Consider the following 17,281-nt stretch of genomic DNA (forward strand, 5'->3'; position numbering starts at 1 on the left):
GCTCAGTATACGCAAGTGCGGTCCCGCAAGTATTTCATCAAACATGTAAAACAAATGGCATTTTCATACAATACAGACCGACGGTACACCAAAATAGATTGGGGTAGAATAAGTTGTGAAAACCTTGAATAGGACAATGCCTTTTTGCATAATTTGTGACGAAAATCAACATGGTAAAGAAAAATATCACATTTCGGAAAAGGGAAAATTAAGCACTTTTTAAAAACATCCATGGAAAAAAGCACCTTTAAGGGCTTTTAAAAAACTAAAATCGAAAATAAGCACTTTTCAAAAACGCTACGCACCCTGATCTAATTAGTTGGCACTTTTTTAAAAATTGTGCAAGCTATTTTAGACTACTATACAAACATTTTTTGATACACAGAGAAATGTAACGCTTATATGTTTATCGAAACAAACACATTCAAAGTTTGGTTTGATTTTTATATTAAAGTGAACTCTTGAAAGAAATGAAACATTTTAAGATAAAAACATGTACATAATTTATTCTTCATATTTAATAATTACAACAGTAGTGTTAGTGTGTAACTTTCTCTTTAGGTCTCGCTTGCTCATATTCAACTTCAACATATGCTTTCTTACGAAGCACTTTAGCTTTTGTTTTTCTGGGTTCTTCTTCAGAACTTGGTTCCTCTTCATCCATTGCTTCTCCAAAATCCTATTCATCAGGAAATAAAAATTTAAATAAATAACAGAAAAGCACTAATGCATAAATAATACCATAGACATTAATTAAAATTATAGATGAAAAATAATGGACTTATACCAGGATTTATTATTTAAAATCACAACTTCAATCAATTGACATGAAAAATGATTGAACTAAATGAAATTATTTTTTTAAAAGAAATCAGTCGTCCAATTTCAATGTACAAAGAATTTTATAAGGTTGTTTAAATTTTTTATTGATTTTCATAATTTTCAAACCTGTTATAAACATATTGCTACACTAATAAATTCTAATAAGTGACATTATACTCGTACTTAAAGTGTAATGAATTATAGCTCTTATTAAATGACATTTTAAAAACTATAAGATTAAGAATTGATTATGGATGGAAATTTAGATTTTTCGGAATGTATTTTAAAAACAGAACAAAAATTTAAAGCATATTTTTATATAGATATTTATCTATATAAAAATATGTTATTAAATATAAATTATTTTGCAAAAAAAATAATTAAATAAATAAAATAGTAGTAATAAAAGGTTTAAAACACAATCTTCAAAAACCTATTTTATTGAAAATATATTTCTAAATCTTAAAATATTTTAAATTTAATTAGAATGTAAAAATGCGACTTTAAAAAAATAATCAATAAGTAAATTTATATAGAAAGATTTTCTTGCCATTTCAAAAGTTTTTCTTAATAATCTGATTTCTAGGTCTAAATTTGATTTATAAGTCTTTCCACTTATCTTTGATACACAGATGGCATAGTAACTGTAACATGAAAATGGAGTACAAATTGTTAAACATTATGATACTTCAATAAAGTTGGATCAAAAAACTAATAATCACCATTTTTAATATTTTGAAAAACCAATTTGACACTTATCCCTATACAGGAGGCAAGCCTGGGGAGAGGGACAAGTTTGGTATCATCTTTTGAAAATTATTTACACACACACATACTCATGCATTTTAGATTTCTGAGCCCAGGAGTATTTCTAGAGATATTTGACAGTATTTATTCTTTTTAGATCACCTTTTATTCTTTTTAGATCACCTTTTAATATATTTCACATAAATCAAAACTAATTTTTAAAAAAACATAGAAAAACATAACTAATTTTAACTTAATTACTTATTTGAATGCTATTTATAACGCCTGGAAAAATGTAATTGAACTCTACACCTGAAATTTACATCTATCTTTTGTAACTTATGAATTTTAATTAAGTAACTTGGAAATATGACTGCAAATATAGTGGAATATATAAATAAGCATTTGTTGTATGAGCTATTTAGCAAAAAAATTCATTAAGCACCTATTATTTTTTAAATAGAAATTGGAAAAAAAAAAAAAAAACATTTCCACTTTTTACAAAAGAAACTGGATGACACTGAGCACATTTTGCAACTGAATATGTCATAGTGTTATGCAAAACATGTATGAAAGTAATCTAATCATTTACTTCTATATCAGACAGATCACTTTCTTCAAAATCTTCCGCAGCTACATACTGCCTCTCACCCACACCTTCTTCTTCTTCCTCCTAAAAATAAATAAATTTAGAACATCATAAAATATTAAATATTTTGAGTTATTTAACATTTATTTATTAAAACATTTTATTTGTTTGCTGCTAAAAGTGATCAAGTCATAACATTAACAACATGCTGGGAAAATTATAACACTGGTAGTAAAGTTTTTAAAATAATGTTTGAAAACTCAATAATTCACCATTCAAATTGAAAAAAAAAAAGGAAAATAATTTATGTTTAAGAATCTTTAATAAAGAATCTTGTTCTTACACTTAAATTACAAAATATGGCAAATTTTAGAATATCTCTTTGTATCTCTTGAAGCATTTGTAGTGTATCTACCACTACAAACATATAATTCCAATTCACTAGTATATAAGACATGTTCACTCGATTTCTATGGTTTCATAGATGAAGGTTGACATTGTCAATAACTACCATCCCTACACATTGTTATGTTTTTAAAATCTTTACTAGAAATTTTTTAGTTTTCCCATTATACATATATAAGTCTATTATTGTGATTTAATCAGTTTTGACAATATAATCGACACATACAAAATTTACACAATGAATCCTCTTAAGATAATATCAATTTTTCATTCTTGACCTGTTTTTTTCCCATTTTTTTTTTTAGGGATTTCTTTAAATACGTAAACACCAAACTAATCGTAGTATAAGACTTAATTATTTTTCCATACAAACTGGTTTTTCGTTGATAGTCAATAATGGGTTCGGTAAAAACCCAAAAATAACTGAAAATAGAAATCAAAAAACTTTACATGCAAAACACATTTTAAATAATTGAAAAAATACTTGAAATTAGAGTGAAAAAAAAATGGGTGTAAGAAGTATATATTCATAGAAAAGTAGAAACGTCTTAATAAAAACTATTGCTAGAAGATTTTTTTTAAAAATTATGTAAATTTAATCTCAATATACGGTTTTAAATCGTGTGAAGAAAAAAATTCTGATGCGAGATTTTTAAACTAAGTGAATATGAATTGTGTTGTTTAAGTTAAACTTGCGTAAATAGAGATCAGGATGCGTAATTTTAAATCATGTGAATACAGATCACAATAGATAAATTTTAATCGAATGAGAACAAATTGCTCACTGAGATTTTAAATCAAGTGAATACAAATTGCAAACATGGATATTAAATGGCATAACTGTAATTTGAATTATACTTGTATAGTTAGGAAAAAGCTTGAAAAAAGAATATTTTTTCGGGAATTCAAAACAAAGAAACTTTTCTTAAAAAGGTAGAATTTTTCTTTTTATTAAATTGAGAAAAAAAGTGAATTTCACAAAAAAGAAGGGGGAAAAAAAACTTATCCCCCAAATAAAGATACACTGCCTGGCTAAAATAATTTTACACAAATTTTCATAAGTACCAATGGTGATCAGTACAGACTAACTTAGAATTTTTCTATTCTACAAGAAATGTGTCAAAATCAGCATTTAATTTCCGTAGAACTAAGAAATTTTTGAGAAAATTAAAATATTACCAAAAGAGAACTTTCTTGTGCCTAAATGTTTTAGGTTAGGTGCAAAATCTAATAGATTATTCAAAATTTGAAAGTTTTTTCATATCTCACATAAAAAAGTACAAATGCACTTAACATAAAAAAGGAGGGTAAAATAAATAAATAATGAACTTCAATAATAACGTACCTCTAATTCTAAATCTGATACTTCCTCTTCTTCATCAATTTCACTTTCTATTTCTTCATCTTCAAGAGCCTTTTCAAAAGCTTTCTGGGGGAAATTGTAGATATCTCCATACTAAAATAAGCATATTAATTAGAAGGAGAAAAAAAACACAGGCATGACAAACAATTTCAATAAATATTTCATTAAGTAATGATGATTAAGAAAATAAAATTCTTTAAACCGAATTTCATACCAAACCAGTTTTTAGACGGTCAACAAGCTGCTGTTCAATCGCATTATCCAAGCGAGCAGCAACAAGAGCCTTTTCCTCTCTTCTTCTTTCACGACGCTCAATTTTTCTTTGGGTGGGGACCAATTCCTTTCTGCACATGAGTTACAGATATAGATTAGTATTTGAGTAAAAAACAAAGTATCATATGTTAAAACAGGTCAGTAAGTTAACATTTACCAATAATGAATGTCTATTGGTAAATTCTAAATTTAATATCAAATAAATATATTTAATTTATTGCAAATTTTAAATTTCATATGCAATAAAAAACTAACTGTGGGGTATATTTCTTCTTTAAAAATACAGTTCTTTTCAGTCTAAGAAATTTTATAATAAGAATAAAGATACACTGCTTGGCTAAAATAATTTTACACAGATTTTCATAAGTACCACTGGTGATCAGTACAGACTAACTTAGAATTTTTCTTTTCTACAAGAAATGTGTCAAAATCAGCATTTAATTTCTGTAGAACTAAGAAAATTTTGCGAAAATTTTAACACAATTTTGTTAATAAATTTTAAATTTGTTAACAAAAAATAAGCATTTTTTAAGCACTGAAATAATATTTTTTAAGAACTTCTTTACATAAAAAATTTATAATTAAGGTATGTGCACTTATATATATATTTTTTCCTATTGATTAAAGTTTTTCATTTATAAACTACCCAACAAAAATTAATAAGATGCTAAGTTTTTGATATTTTTTCCATTTAATTTCTTAAAAAATTCTTAGATTTTAAAACTTTAAAGGTATTTAGGTTATACAATTTCTGATACTTATCAATAAAGTTTATAGTTATCCGAGGTTTGATGGACTAGCAATAAATTACCATCAAATTTTTTTTATTTCTTTGAAGAACTAATGTCAGAAAAAATAGCAATTAACTTGCAACTTGACTCCATTACTTTGGTTACTACATGCAATAATTGCATAAAATTTGGCCTAGCTTAAATAATTAGACTAGCTTAAATTAAATATAAAAAGCCTAGCTTAAATAATTATGGCGATACAGACATTTTTATTAATAACTAATTTTTTGTCGTATGTTTTCTTACAATAACTGCTGAAATATTCAATAAAATTTTTAAAAAAATTTAATATAAAAAAAAAATATTATTTTTAAACTTCACTTGAAAATAATTCATAAAAAATTGCGAAAGACCTGAGCATTTAAATTAATATTTTAATATTGTCTCAACGTGAAGAAATTTTTTTATTTTAAATTCCTAGTTTGTCCATTGAATTTAAATATGTGACCTGATGATATAGTGAAACCTCAATTCAGCGGACATTCTTCGGACTGAAAAAATTGTCCGTTTATGAGAAGGGTACCCTAATAACGAAGTTAAACATTGTAAAGTTTTTTAGAATACTTTCAAGGATATAGAAATAATTAAATTATCTACAATAACTATCTACAAGGATATTTATATAAACTTTAAAAAATATTTTTTCCACGCAAAAAAAATATGGAAAAGTTTAATATAAATACATAATTCTAGATGTAGCTACAGATAAGTGAATGTAATTTTCTTGTTAGTTAGATAGATATTCAAGTTAGTCATATAATACCAAATAGGAGCTTTTAGTCCTCAGTCGGTTCCAATTATTAGGTTTACATCCCCTAACACCTACCTATTACTTAATAGGAAACACGGTTAATATTCCTACTATATGGTTATACTATAAGTAAACCTCCCACGATGCACAGAGAAAAAGCAACGCATACCCGTAGGGCATGAAGACCTACGGAGTTGATTATTTACAACTGATCATCTATCAAGTGTCTGAATAAATGTTTCACTTATATGAACAGCTCAAAGATTATATTTCTTTTTTCTTTTTTTACCCCAGCTGTGAAATACAGTCTTCAAATTGATAAGAATATGAAAGAAATTTTAAGTGGGGAAGAAGCATTTAAGACATCATTTCAAATTAAGGGGTCTCATAACCTGTGTGGTTTAGATGAAAAGACCTCACTGTTCGAATTATTTCACAAGAGCAGTATCATTTTCTCTCCTTTCTTTGCAAAAATAATGTAAGGTGACAGGAGAAAGATGGATTATTTTGTAGTGAAATAGCTTAACTATATTTTTAGTTATGAATAAGGCAAAAAATTTACATGCTTAAAAAATGGTGAAAAGTTGCTTTTTTTTCCATTCAATTTAAAGCAGAAACAGTTTTTTCTTTTTTTCAAATTTAGAAAAAGTATGTTTTTTTTTTAATTTAGTGAAGTTTTTGTTTTCAAGTTTAGAAAAAGTCCAGTTTGAAGAGATAGATAGTAATGTTTCAGGGCAAAAATGACTGTCCGCGTACGGCAATGGGAGTGTCCACTTTGCGAAGAATGCACATAATTGTTTATTCATAGAAAATTCACAGAGAATTAAAAATATATCTGTATTGAGAGGCGTCCATAACAGGAGGTTTCACTGTATATAAAAATGGTTTATTCATGATGATTTAGTTATTGTTTTGTAAATCCATGTGGTTTAGAGATTGTATTTTCAGCCATTTCTCTAAGGTTTCTCAAATTCTGCTAGATTTCAGCTATTACGACATGCGAATTTCAAATTGAGCTATGACTATTTTGAAGCATTCTATTAGTGATGATTCCATTGTAACTTTCTCGTCGTTTAATGATAGTTTTTCTAGTAATAATGATAGTTGCCTGGTAACTGAGCAACACAACATGCAAAAACATTAATTAGTTTCCAGGCACTCAATTGCTTTTCAAAAATAAGATAATAAAAAATTGTGTTAAAATAAGATACAATTTAAATTTGTGTATAAATTTATTGAGCAACATAAACTAATTTGAATTTTTTATAAAGTAGTAATACATTTCAGCCTTAATTTCAAAAAGTATTTTGCACCCAATTGCTTAAAATGAATTTTAACATTTTATTGTCACAAAATATTAAAGTTCTTACAATAAAATTAATAATCATGCTACAAGAAGCTTTTAAACAATTTATATTTTAAATCTTACTGAGCAAGAATTTTTTTTCTCTAAACATACATATATATAAAAAAAACAGAAATAATGTTTAAATGAATTTTAGTACAGTCATACTAGCATAAATAGTAAAAAAAAAAAAAATTTAAAAAAAACAAACACTTACTGTCTTCCCACTTTTAATCTTCTCATGCGAATCAAATATTGTATTACTTTTGTGAATCTCTGCTTGCATTTGTGACGAATAAAATGAGGCCAATAAATCAAATTTTCATCTATTTGTCCAAGGGCTTTTTCATAGTTTTTAGACAACTTAACTTTTTCCCACAGTTTTGCAGGAAAAGCAGCTCTCTCAATTGTTTTGATATACAGAAAACAAGTTCCTAAATAAGCAAAAACTTATAAATCTGTATTGTTAAAACTGAAAAATGATTAACAGAAATATTAAATGCAATGAACAGAATATTAATAACATTTTCCTATGATACTTTGTAAGATGTAATAAAATGTAATAATGCTAAGTATATAGTTTAAAGCTTGGATTTTTGTAAAAGCCTTTTTTTTTTTTTTCAGTTTAAATTTCAGTAAAGAATTCTTAAATAGATGCAGTTTCTTTCTAGACTGTGTCATTAGTAATTTTATCATAGACTTTCTTTTTCAGTTTTTTTTATATTTTTAATATTAACTATTTATGCCTTGTTGTTAAAAAATTTATTTATCTCAAGAATTTAATTTTAAAGGCTCCTATTTGCGTTAATGTTTAAAGTTAGTAGGAAAAAAAATTAGAAGATTAGATGTTCCAGATAAAAATCATAACTTTAATATTGAAATCTTTTTAAAAACAATAGGACAATTAACAAAATGTTTTTGTCTTTGTAGAATATATCAATTTCAAAAAATTAAGATGAACAAGCAGGAGGAGTAGCTTACTAATTTTCTTTTTAAAAAAAAAAGAAGCAAAAACAATAAGAATGAAATAAATTTAACTATGCTTATAAGAATGCACATAAAAAAAATATTACATAAGCTTACAAAATTTTTTATAATTTGTATAAAAATTTAATGTGACAATAGTATAAAACAATAAGATATGAAATTATACTATGAAATAAAGAAAAAAGAGAAATGTACAAAAAATAAATAAATAAAAGTGAATAAACAAACATAATTGTCACCTTTTTCTTCTCTAATTGTGGCATAGTTGCTATTAGCTAATGGGCAGGAATTTCTATTACACAATCCAGTTAAGTTATATTCATTTCTACAAAACTGTTGAGTTTTGGTACTGGAAAAGGAAAAGAAAAATATTTTTTTTTTGGTAACATAAGTATTATACATTAATAAATTTTAAGCAAAAATAGTTTAACTTACTTTATCTTATGCGAACAAAATGTTTTATTGATAATACTCCAAATAACCTGAAATAAAAATAAAAACTAAACAAACATCTTAAATAAAAGCAAATGCAAAAAACATTTTTTTCAAAATCTTAAATAAATTACAATTTTTTTTTCTTTTATCAAACACTTAAATAACTTTAGATTTTGATCTTTTATTTCATAACCGTCGTTGAGCAGCCGACCCAATTTTGGGTTTTCAATTACTAATGTTTTATCCGCCATTCCCTAAAAGTTGTCAAATTGGCAATTATTTTTGCATAGACCTTGGCACAGAAACATTCCCCAAATAATACATGCATCAGTTCCGAAATCTTCACTTCAAATGGATTATTGACCGGCTAAATTTAATCAATTATAATACAATAATTTATTATTTTTGTTTATGGGTTTATGACTACTAATGGTCAACTCCATAACATTCTAATTTTGAACCAATCTAGAAACTCCTGGATCAGTATCCCCAGAGGCCCAAAAGCAGAATATTTTCAATTGTTCTGTAACAGGACTTATTAATTTATACAAATGTTCTGCAAGCATTTCACAGCAACAAAAAAAAAGTCAACTTTACGTTAAAATACTATATTTTCATTTATAAAAATACAGGATCATACACAGATACACTACATTATTTTTTAAACCAAGGCAAACATTCTTGATTTGTTACTTTTTCAATCACTTTTGAAGTACAAAATTTTGTTTATGACGATGATGAATTATTAATATTACATGATTATTATTTAATATTAATAATTCATCAAATATTATATGAAGGTCCAAACATTAAAATAAGGACTGCCTTAATAATCTCTCAAAGGGACAAGTGCCCAGATGGTCCTCCATTTGCAAACACAAACATTCCCTGGTCTGTTGTTCCAACAACTTCTTCATCTCGAAAGCATTTGGACTTTTAGAAACAATTTTGTCAATCGTGAATCCCCAAGATTCACGATTGACTCAGATAAATTGCTTCTGAAATGGGAATGGAAAATATAAAAGTCATAAACTTTATGAATTTGGAAATCTCTGAATTTACGGCTTGCTTTAGAAGCTCTTTTGATAAAAATGGTGATCGATTTCTTCTGCTGTCTGCTAAAAACTGATTACACCCATTTTATGAAAATGTTATAGCCAAAAGCTAATTCATTAATTTCCTGTAAGCCTCCGTGTCATTATGGTCTACAGAAGCATGTGTGAGATTAGGGTTGGGGGATGTTCTGCAAGACTAACAGAGGCAGGGGGGGGTTCGCAGGTAAACGCTGTCACTTATTCAAGATACAAATTCTTGTTCAGCAGGACTTCATTTGTTCTGCGACATAGGTCACAGTTTTAGGCACTTTCTGCTTCTGGGCTCAGAGGTATGATTTGTTATGGAAACATGGAGAACTTTGTGACTCAACAAATCAACAGATTTAACGAGCATGAGTCACCATTTACTACACAGGAAGGCTTTGGCCAGAAGGGATTGAACCCACGACCTCTTGGACATGGGCCCAGTGCCCAATCAACCAGGCTACACCGGCCCTGGCCATAATATAAGGTGAAAAAGTTGATTAATACGATGAAAACTGAAAAATACATTAAATAACTCACGGAAAGTGTAGAGAACTAAATAAATATTACAGCAAATTTACGTGGATTTAAAAAACCAGTTAAAAATCGTATTTGTTTACAGTTTTCTGGAATAAAGATGAAGAGCACAGTTGAGAGGTGTAAAAGTGTCACAAGGAAGTAAGTAATCTAACACTTTCTTGTAACAATTTTCTCAAGCAAATTCTTAATGCTTATGTGTGCAAGATTCGTTAATAATCTAACCTATGGAAAATAAACAAGATAGTTTATTGTAGAGGAAAATAATTTTTCCAAGATTTTTAAGAAATTTTCAGTAAAACACTGAGTCAATTAATTACATAACTATACTTATTTAGAAAGGAATTGTAATGAAGTAATATTTTTTCTCAGTACATTTTCACCGCATACTTCTAATATTCTTGTTTAATAATATCTTTCAAAGTTTATTATATTTATATAGTTTGCAATATATAAAGTTCTGCATAGACCAGTTTATATTAAACAAAAACTTTAGACCTGGAAATTGTTATAACATCGCTGATTTCTTAGATTTAACAAATAAAACTAATTTATTTTCAATCAAAGCACAAACGTATCACAAATGAAAATTATATGATAGTGTATTAGAATATTTTATTTTACCTCAAAAATGATCTAGAAACAAAGTAAAATGTTTAATTATACTTACATCATCATTCTGCATGTTTAAATAGTTTTAATAGTATATAAAATTAAATTAGCGAAACACGTTTTCAACATCAACACACTTAGCACGGGAAAAAGAAAATAAACATATGCTTGTTGCCATTAGTAATGCTCAAATCGTAGATACAAGCCAAATTCCTTTCGGTTCTTACATTTCTTTTCAAGGGTAATTCTCACTAAAAGCAATCTCCCGTCGTTTACGAGCGTAAATTTAATGGGCGAGTTCTCTATGAGTGAAAAACTTGCTTATACATCATTTTCTTTGTATGTGAAACCAGATTCTTTCAGGAGAACCTCAACGGTGCATTTAGTACGAAGAATCTCGGCCCAGAGAGCCTTTCTCAATGGGTACGATTCATACATCTCTGATCACCATACTGGAAAAATGAAGAGCATTTTGTTATAATCTATTTTAACGGAAAAACTCACGAATCTGGTTTATTTTCTCACGACAGTGATCGGTATACATGCAATGTTAACGACCCCCTTAAAACGTGGTATTCGAAAACTAAATCATCCCCACAAACTGGGCGGCAAAAAGTTTCGCGAGTCTAGAGTTATCATGCACCTTTCCGGCTTTTAAACCGGGCACATATTTCCGATTTGATTAAAAGTTGAAGCAATAAACAGAGCGTCAAACTTAAATAGTAGTAACTCTTCACGTTGCGCTAGAGCTGCACAACGGGCAATTAGCAGCGTCTAGGAAGGGATCCCTGATCCCTGAGGAGGATCCCCTAGGATCCCTGAGGATGAATTGAAGACATCCCATCATAATTATGATCCTCTGCAAAGTGGATGGCTTCTTCGCTTTGGTAGCCGAATGACCAAAGCGCAAAATTCGAGTAATTAATGGTAGAACTGTTGGACGAGGATCGATATCACACCCCTCGGTCCCATTGCAGGTCCGGTTTGGAATAAGGTGCATATGCATCGGGGATCTCGGAGACCAAAGGGCCTGTGTTTATCTGAAGACCATAAATTTTCTAATTAAGATGCTGCACATGTTTTTACTTCTGTTATAAGCGATTGCAACGCTCGAATACGCCATCTGGGGAGAAGACAGGTTTCATGCCTTTGACCCATCCCTCTCATCCTCTTTTCAGTTGTACAGGAATGTACTGCGATATTTTTCCTTTTCTTAATATTTTGCATTTTCAATTGTTAATTTTTTTTAAATTGCCATGGCGCTTTCTTTTAGAACTATGTTTAATGTAATTTTCAGTTCCATATAGTTTCCTAACTTAAAAGATTTTTATCTATTTGAAAATCAAGACAAAAACTCGCGTACTTTCCTCTTCTATGACTCTCCACACACTATAATGGTGAAAGCATGCAAAGAGTTGTCATAGGTAAAGAGTTCTGCTTTACACCACTTGTAGCCCATTTTGATCGCATATTCGATTCGTAAATTACTGCTTTTAATAACTTATCAGGGACATGGTAGCCCATAGTTAGAGAATCGAGTTCCGGTTTGGAGGGGCAAGGGGTTCGATCATGAACTCCGCTAAGATCCAACGAATACATGCGATAAGCGAGCTCGTAAAATTAGTGGAATCGAATACCTTGTGGTTGGTTGCTGAGAAGTGTCACGGGTACATGGAGCAGGAGAAAGTTTCTTCCTACTTCAGCTCTATGTCCAAATTGTGGAAGTACCCTCACAAACGAGATTTTCTCAGCAGAGGATCAAAATTGGGATAACATATTTTCGAATCCTCCTCAGAGATGTCAGCATCCTCAATAATTTATTAAGTTTAATGACAGGCAGTGCGACCTACAAATGGACATCATAGGGGCAGGGACAAATGATTTTTTTTTAAACATTTACACAACTTTTAACGCATTAAATCGATTAATTTTTTTCTTAGTTAAATCCATCAATTCACAAAGGTCAATAGAAATTAGTTGACATATCAGTAAAAATTGTTTTAATGCGTTATTATTTTGACTACATTTTGTGTCTAATGCACGCAATTTCTCTGCTAAAATACCTTTGTATGGAAAACGTAAGTTTATAAAATTTTTACCCAAATGCAAGAGTTAAAGCAAAAATATAAAAGAAAAAAAAAGAAATGCAAAGGAAAAAAAATTTTCAATCAGTATTTTTTTTTGCAAAATAATTTATAACTTCAGATTTTTACAAATTTATTTATATAATGTAAATACGTTATTAATATTTTTAAATTAAAATTTAAATAATTTCTATTAAATTTTAAATATAAAAATATCTAATTTTACTTTTAAATTCCAAATTTTTTTGCAAAATAAATTTAAAAAAAATTCAAAAATTATACTTATTTAGTTTTTTTCAAATATTATATCTTTAGATAAAATATTAAAAAGTACACTGACTCTATAATTAAAAATTTTCTAATTTTAATTTAAGACCACCAAAATGAATTAAATAAGAATAATAATATAGAGTTTCAAGTAAAGCAAAATTTTGACTTAAGTAAATTATACGTTATATTTATTATGTATTACATTTATTATAACGAGTATTACATTATTATATCGATTTTTTTAAAATTATTTAAATACAGTTAATGAAATTGAGCTTAATACGCAATTACCTTTTGTGTTTTGCTTTAAAAAGTTTTTGAAAAATATAGAACAGTTGTGAGATGAGTCGTGGACACTAGATATATTGTACAGAAGATGGTATGGAACATAGAATACTACAATAAAGTAGAATAAAAATAAACATGGATATTAGTTTTCTTTTGTGAAGAAAAAATTTAGCGTAAAATAAAATTAAATTTGAAAGGTGTTTTAAATTTGAATTTTGAATTGAAAAATTTGAAATTCGTATTCATTTTCAGATGAACATAGATAATATGGTATCCACTCGACTATTCAGATAACTTTTGTAGAATATAATTGCATCAAAAATATGATAAAAAAATCACATAACATGATCCTAGATAAACAATAAAGATCTGAATATTTTCAACTGTCATCAGTATAATATTAAGAAGAATTATTCATTATTTTCAACTTCAATTCAGTTTTGGTTTTAATTTAATATGTTCAGGGCACATAAGCAATTAAAATATATAATGAAAACCAAGCATTTAAAATTCTAATTCAATATTGGGGTTAAACCTTTTGCCCTGTCATCAAATAATCACTTTGGTGATAATGTTTATTTTTTTTTTTTTTTTATTGTTACAAAAAAAAAACAATTTTATCAGGCAGTATGAAGTTACATTATCCAGAAAACTGTATTCCTTTCAGTAAACTTATTTGTTAAAAAAATATTATATTTTGCTTTTGAATGTTATACCACAGGGGTGGCGAACCTTTATACACCAACGTGCCAACTTTTTAAAAATAATTGTTTAATGAGGTCAAAGACGTGCCTTCAAATAATTTTGACTTCGTGATTATTGAGAATACTAAATACAATCAACTCAAAACTCTTTATTTACATATTTAAAAAAAAATGCATTTTGCCATGTCTGAAGACAACTTAAAGTAACATCAGTGCAATTTCTGTTGTTGCAGATTAGATGACAAATAACTTATATTAAGTTGTAAAATGTTAGTTTAAGCAGGACTGTTATTTTGTTTTGGCTAGTTATTTATTTTTAGCTTGGTTATTAATTGTTTTTTTAGCATTAATTGTTAATTTTTTTATAAATAATTGTTTATTTTATTGTTTGTTTTTGTGAATTTTAATTTAATTGTTACATATGTTTCATAGTGTAATAACATTTGTGTAATAACAATTGTGATCGGTGGCGTGCCCAAAATATTGTGTCTCGTGCCATAAATGGCACGCGTGCCATTGGTTCGCCATCCCTGTTATACCATTATAGATTTATAATGTATATTTGAAATAAAAAGCAACAAATTTACAAATTTTAGTTCATAGTCAACAGTTGCATTAAATGAGTGCGTGAATTGAGTAAAAGAATGGAAAGATTTTTTAGTCTTATATCTATTTAATATATGTTACACAAAAACACACATAATAAAAATATTTGATACACTCAACAAATCACATTATTTTTCACAAATAACAGTTACATGAAACAGACTTATAATTGTTTGATTATGAAAATATAAAGTTGTGGAAAACAAATACACAAACTATATGCATCTTTTAGAAATTGAGAAGTTTTTGTAAAACAAAATTTACAGAGCTTGAAAATTTGTAATTTTGGAACATTCTTATGTAAATAACTTTTTTTTATTATGGTGATAAAGCAACAAACTCATAAGAATACATAAATATATATTATAAAAAAAACCTTTTTTTTAAAAAAAAAAAAAACAGTAATTATTTTATTTAACTGTTAGGTAAGTTGTTATTTGAAGTTTTTAAGATATCTGGCAACAATAAGAAATGATTGAAACTGTTTTAGATTTCACATTGACAAAACAAGAAGTGCAATAAATAAGCTATTGCACACCTGCCAACTTTTATGGTTTTCAAAGTGTTTTCTTAGTAGTAAAAAGCCATTGAAGTAACATTATATGCAGATATTCAATTCATATTTCATTAACTACACAATAACATAACTACCAGGCCTGTAATAAGTATCTTTAAATTATTTAAATGTAATGGTAGTTAAAATGAATTAAAATTAAATTTGTTAAAATCGGAATCAAGTGTGAATGTAGAAATTTTGTTACCATACTAAATATAAAATCTTCTACAAAATGCAGAAGAGTTGGCAGGTATGCATGTAATTTTACAAAGTACAGTTTTGGCATCACAAAAATTTTTTTAAATCAACCATAGAAAACATATTTGAAATTATAATGTCTGATTAATTTATAGTGCTTTTTATTTATGTTAAATATATTTCGTTTTTAAATATTTCAAAGTTATTTTTTAATTCACATGAAATAACTTGCAAAGTATTTCTATTTTACATTTTAAATATTCAAGTCAATTGAGATATTTTTCTGTAAGAAGCTAGGGATTCATTTACAAATCACTAAATATACATTATTCAAAGTCTTAGGACAGTTTGTCCTAAATGAATTTTGATTAGTTAGCTTTTTGCTAATTTATCTGTAAGAAAAAATATATAGGTATTCAGTGTTATTTCCCACAAAATTTTAATACAATTATTGTGATTGCTCAACTTCATTTTTCAACTTTTATATTAATAAATTTGATGCAACTAAGCAAAATAAAAAAGAAACTTGTTCTAAAAATATGAAGTTACACTACTTTTGCGATCTATATTATTGAATTTTTTGATCTATTTATCCATTAATTTCAGCTCAACTTATGATGGGTTTATATCCATCAAAAACAGGAATATTTATATTACCTCTGTTAAAAAAAACGACCTAGTTTTTCAGCATAAAATATAAGCTTTTAAGATTGCCATTTTCTTAATTACTCTCTAAATGAAACATTTTGAAATGTCAAAATTTTAAGTTGAAAAGTAAAGGGAAAAACGAGGAATAGTTAGCACCTTACCCCTATGAAATAAATATTTACACACCGATTATTATTTTCATCCTTTAACTCATCTTCATCCAAAAAACAAATTTATGCATAAGTGGGTTTAAGTACAAAAAGCATTGAATCGCTTCAGAAGCAAATTTTAAAATTCCTTAGCATTCATTAATAAAACTTAACTTGTAACTGGTGCCGAGAAAAGCAAATTAGATACTATCAGTATTAATTAAGGGAACTTATTTTTCATGAAGTGCTGACTGGACTGTGTAGTGGTCAGGGAGCTGACCTCACATCAGAAAGGTCCCGGGTTTGAATCTCAGACAGGGCATGGATGTTCTTTCATTCTATGTACTATCTGTTTTTAGTGTAGGAGCAACGTTAACCCACTCTATATGGGGCCCTTGAAGGTGACTAACAAATCTGCCCGACTGATAGCTGAATCACGAGTGTCAATTGGGTGGGCATTAGAAAAAAACATTAGTTTTCATGAAGTAATTAATAAGAAAAGAAGTTACTGAAAAAGCTCATTGTTACAAAATTGATTACAAGAGGGAAATACTAGAATGAAAAGAAACAGAAGAATGAGACAAGAATTCTTTTTAAAATTTCACTTTAATAAAATTATTCAATATAATTCTAAATTTTAAAAAACAAACTATGTCATGTAACAAATATACTACTTATGCACCAGTTTTAAGTTTTTTGATAGATTATATTAGAAAGAAAATATTCAGAGGTTGATCTAACTAGTATAAATGTAAATTTTATTTTGATACTTGTTATAAAGAGATGTTAGCCATGTAATAAAAAGTTAAAATATTAATTATGATACATAAGGTAGGTGAAAAAGTTACTACTAGCAAAATTTAAAACAATAGTGATCACATAATAATGTATAACAAATCATATTAAATAGTAACTTATGTGTTATTGCAGCCTTGAAGAAATAATTTAGTAGCTTTAAATTTTTAAAAATTTAAATTATGAAGTTCCTAAAAATATTTGACAAAACCAAAAGTCTAGAATGTATCTCAGTTATGCTAAGCTA

General features: G+C 27.5%; 1 protein-coding gene across 1 annotated transcript; it reads right to left on the reverse strand.

Moving 5' to 3' along the window:
• Positions 1-478: 478 nt before the first annotated feature.
• Positions 479-11,079, reverse strand: LOC107449425 (RNA-binding motif protein 13). The gene is made up of 8 exons (XM_016064945.3): positions 10,795-11,079; positions 8,509-8,555; positions 8,313-8,422; positions 7,304-7,520; positions 4,141-4,270; positions 3,909-4,019; positions 2,162-2,242; positions 479-679 (listed from the first exon to the last, which is right to left on the reverse strand). The coding sequence occupies exons 1-8, from the start codon at positions 10,807-10,809 to the stop codon at positions 539-541; spliced, it is 852 nt and encodes a 283-aa protein (XP_015920431.1). The 5' UTR covers positions 10,810-11,079; the 3' UTR covers positions 479-538.
• Positions 11,080-17,281: the final 6,202 nt, after the last annotated feature.

This window comes from Parasteatoda tepidariorum, chromosome 1 (assembly GCF_043381705.1).
Source record: "Parasteatoda tepidariorum isolate YZ-2023 chromosome 1, CAS_Ptep_4.0, whole genome shotgun sequence".
NCBI classification, from domain to species: Eukaryota; Metazoa; Arthropoda; class Arachnida; order Araneae; family Theridiidae; genus Parasteatoda; species Parasteatoda tepidariorum.

Bases quoted from the DNA above. Each gene is read 5' to 3' on its own strand.
- LOC107449425 (XM_016064945.3), bottom strand. The intron at 8,423-8,508 runs GTAAGTTAAACT...TTCCTTTTCCAG, and splicing joins TTTTGTTCGCATAAGATAAA to TACCAAAACTCAACAGTTTT. The intron at 2,243-3,908 runs GTACGTTATTAT...ATTTATTTTTAG, and splicing joins TATCAGATTTAGAATTAGAG to GAGGAAGAAGAAGAAGGTGT.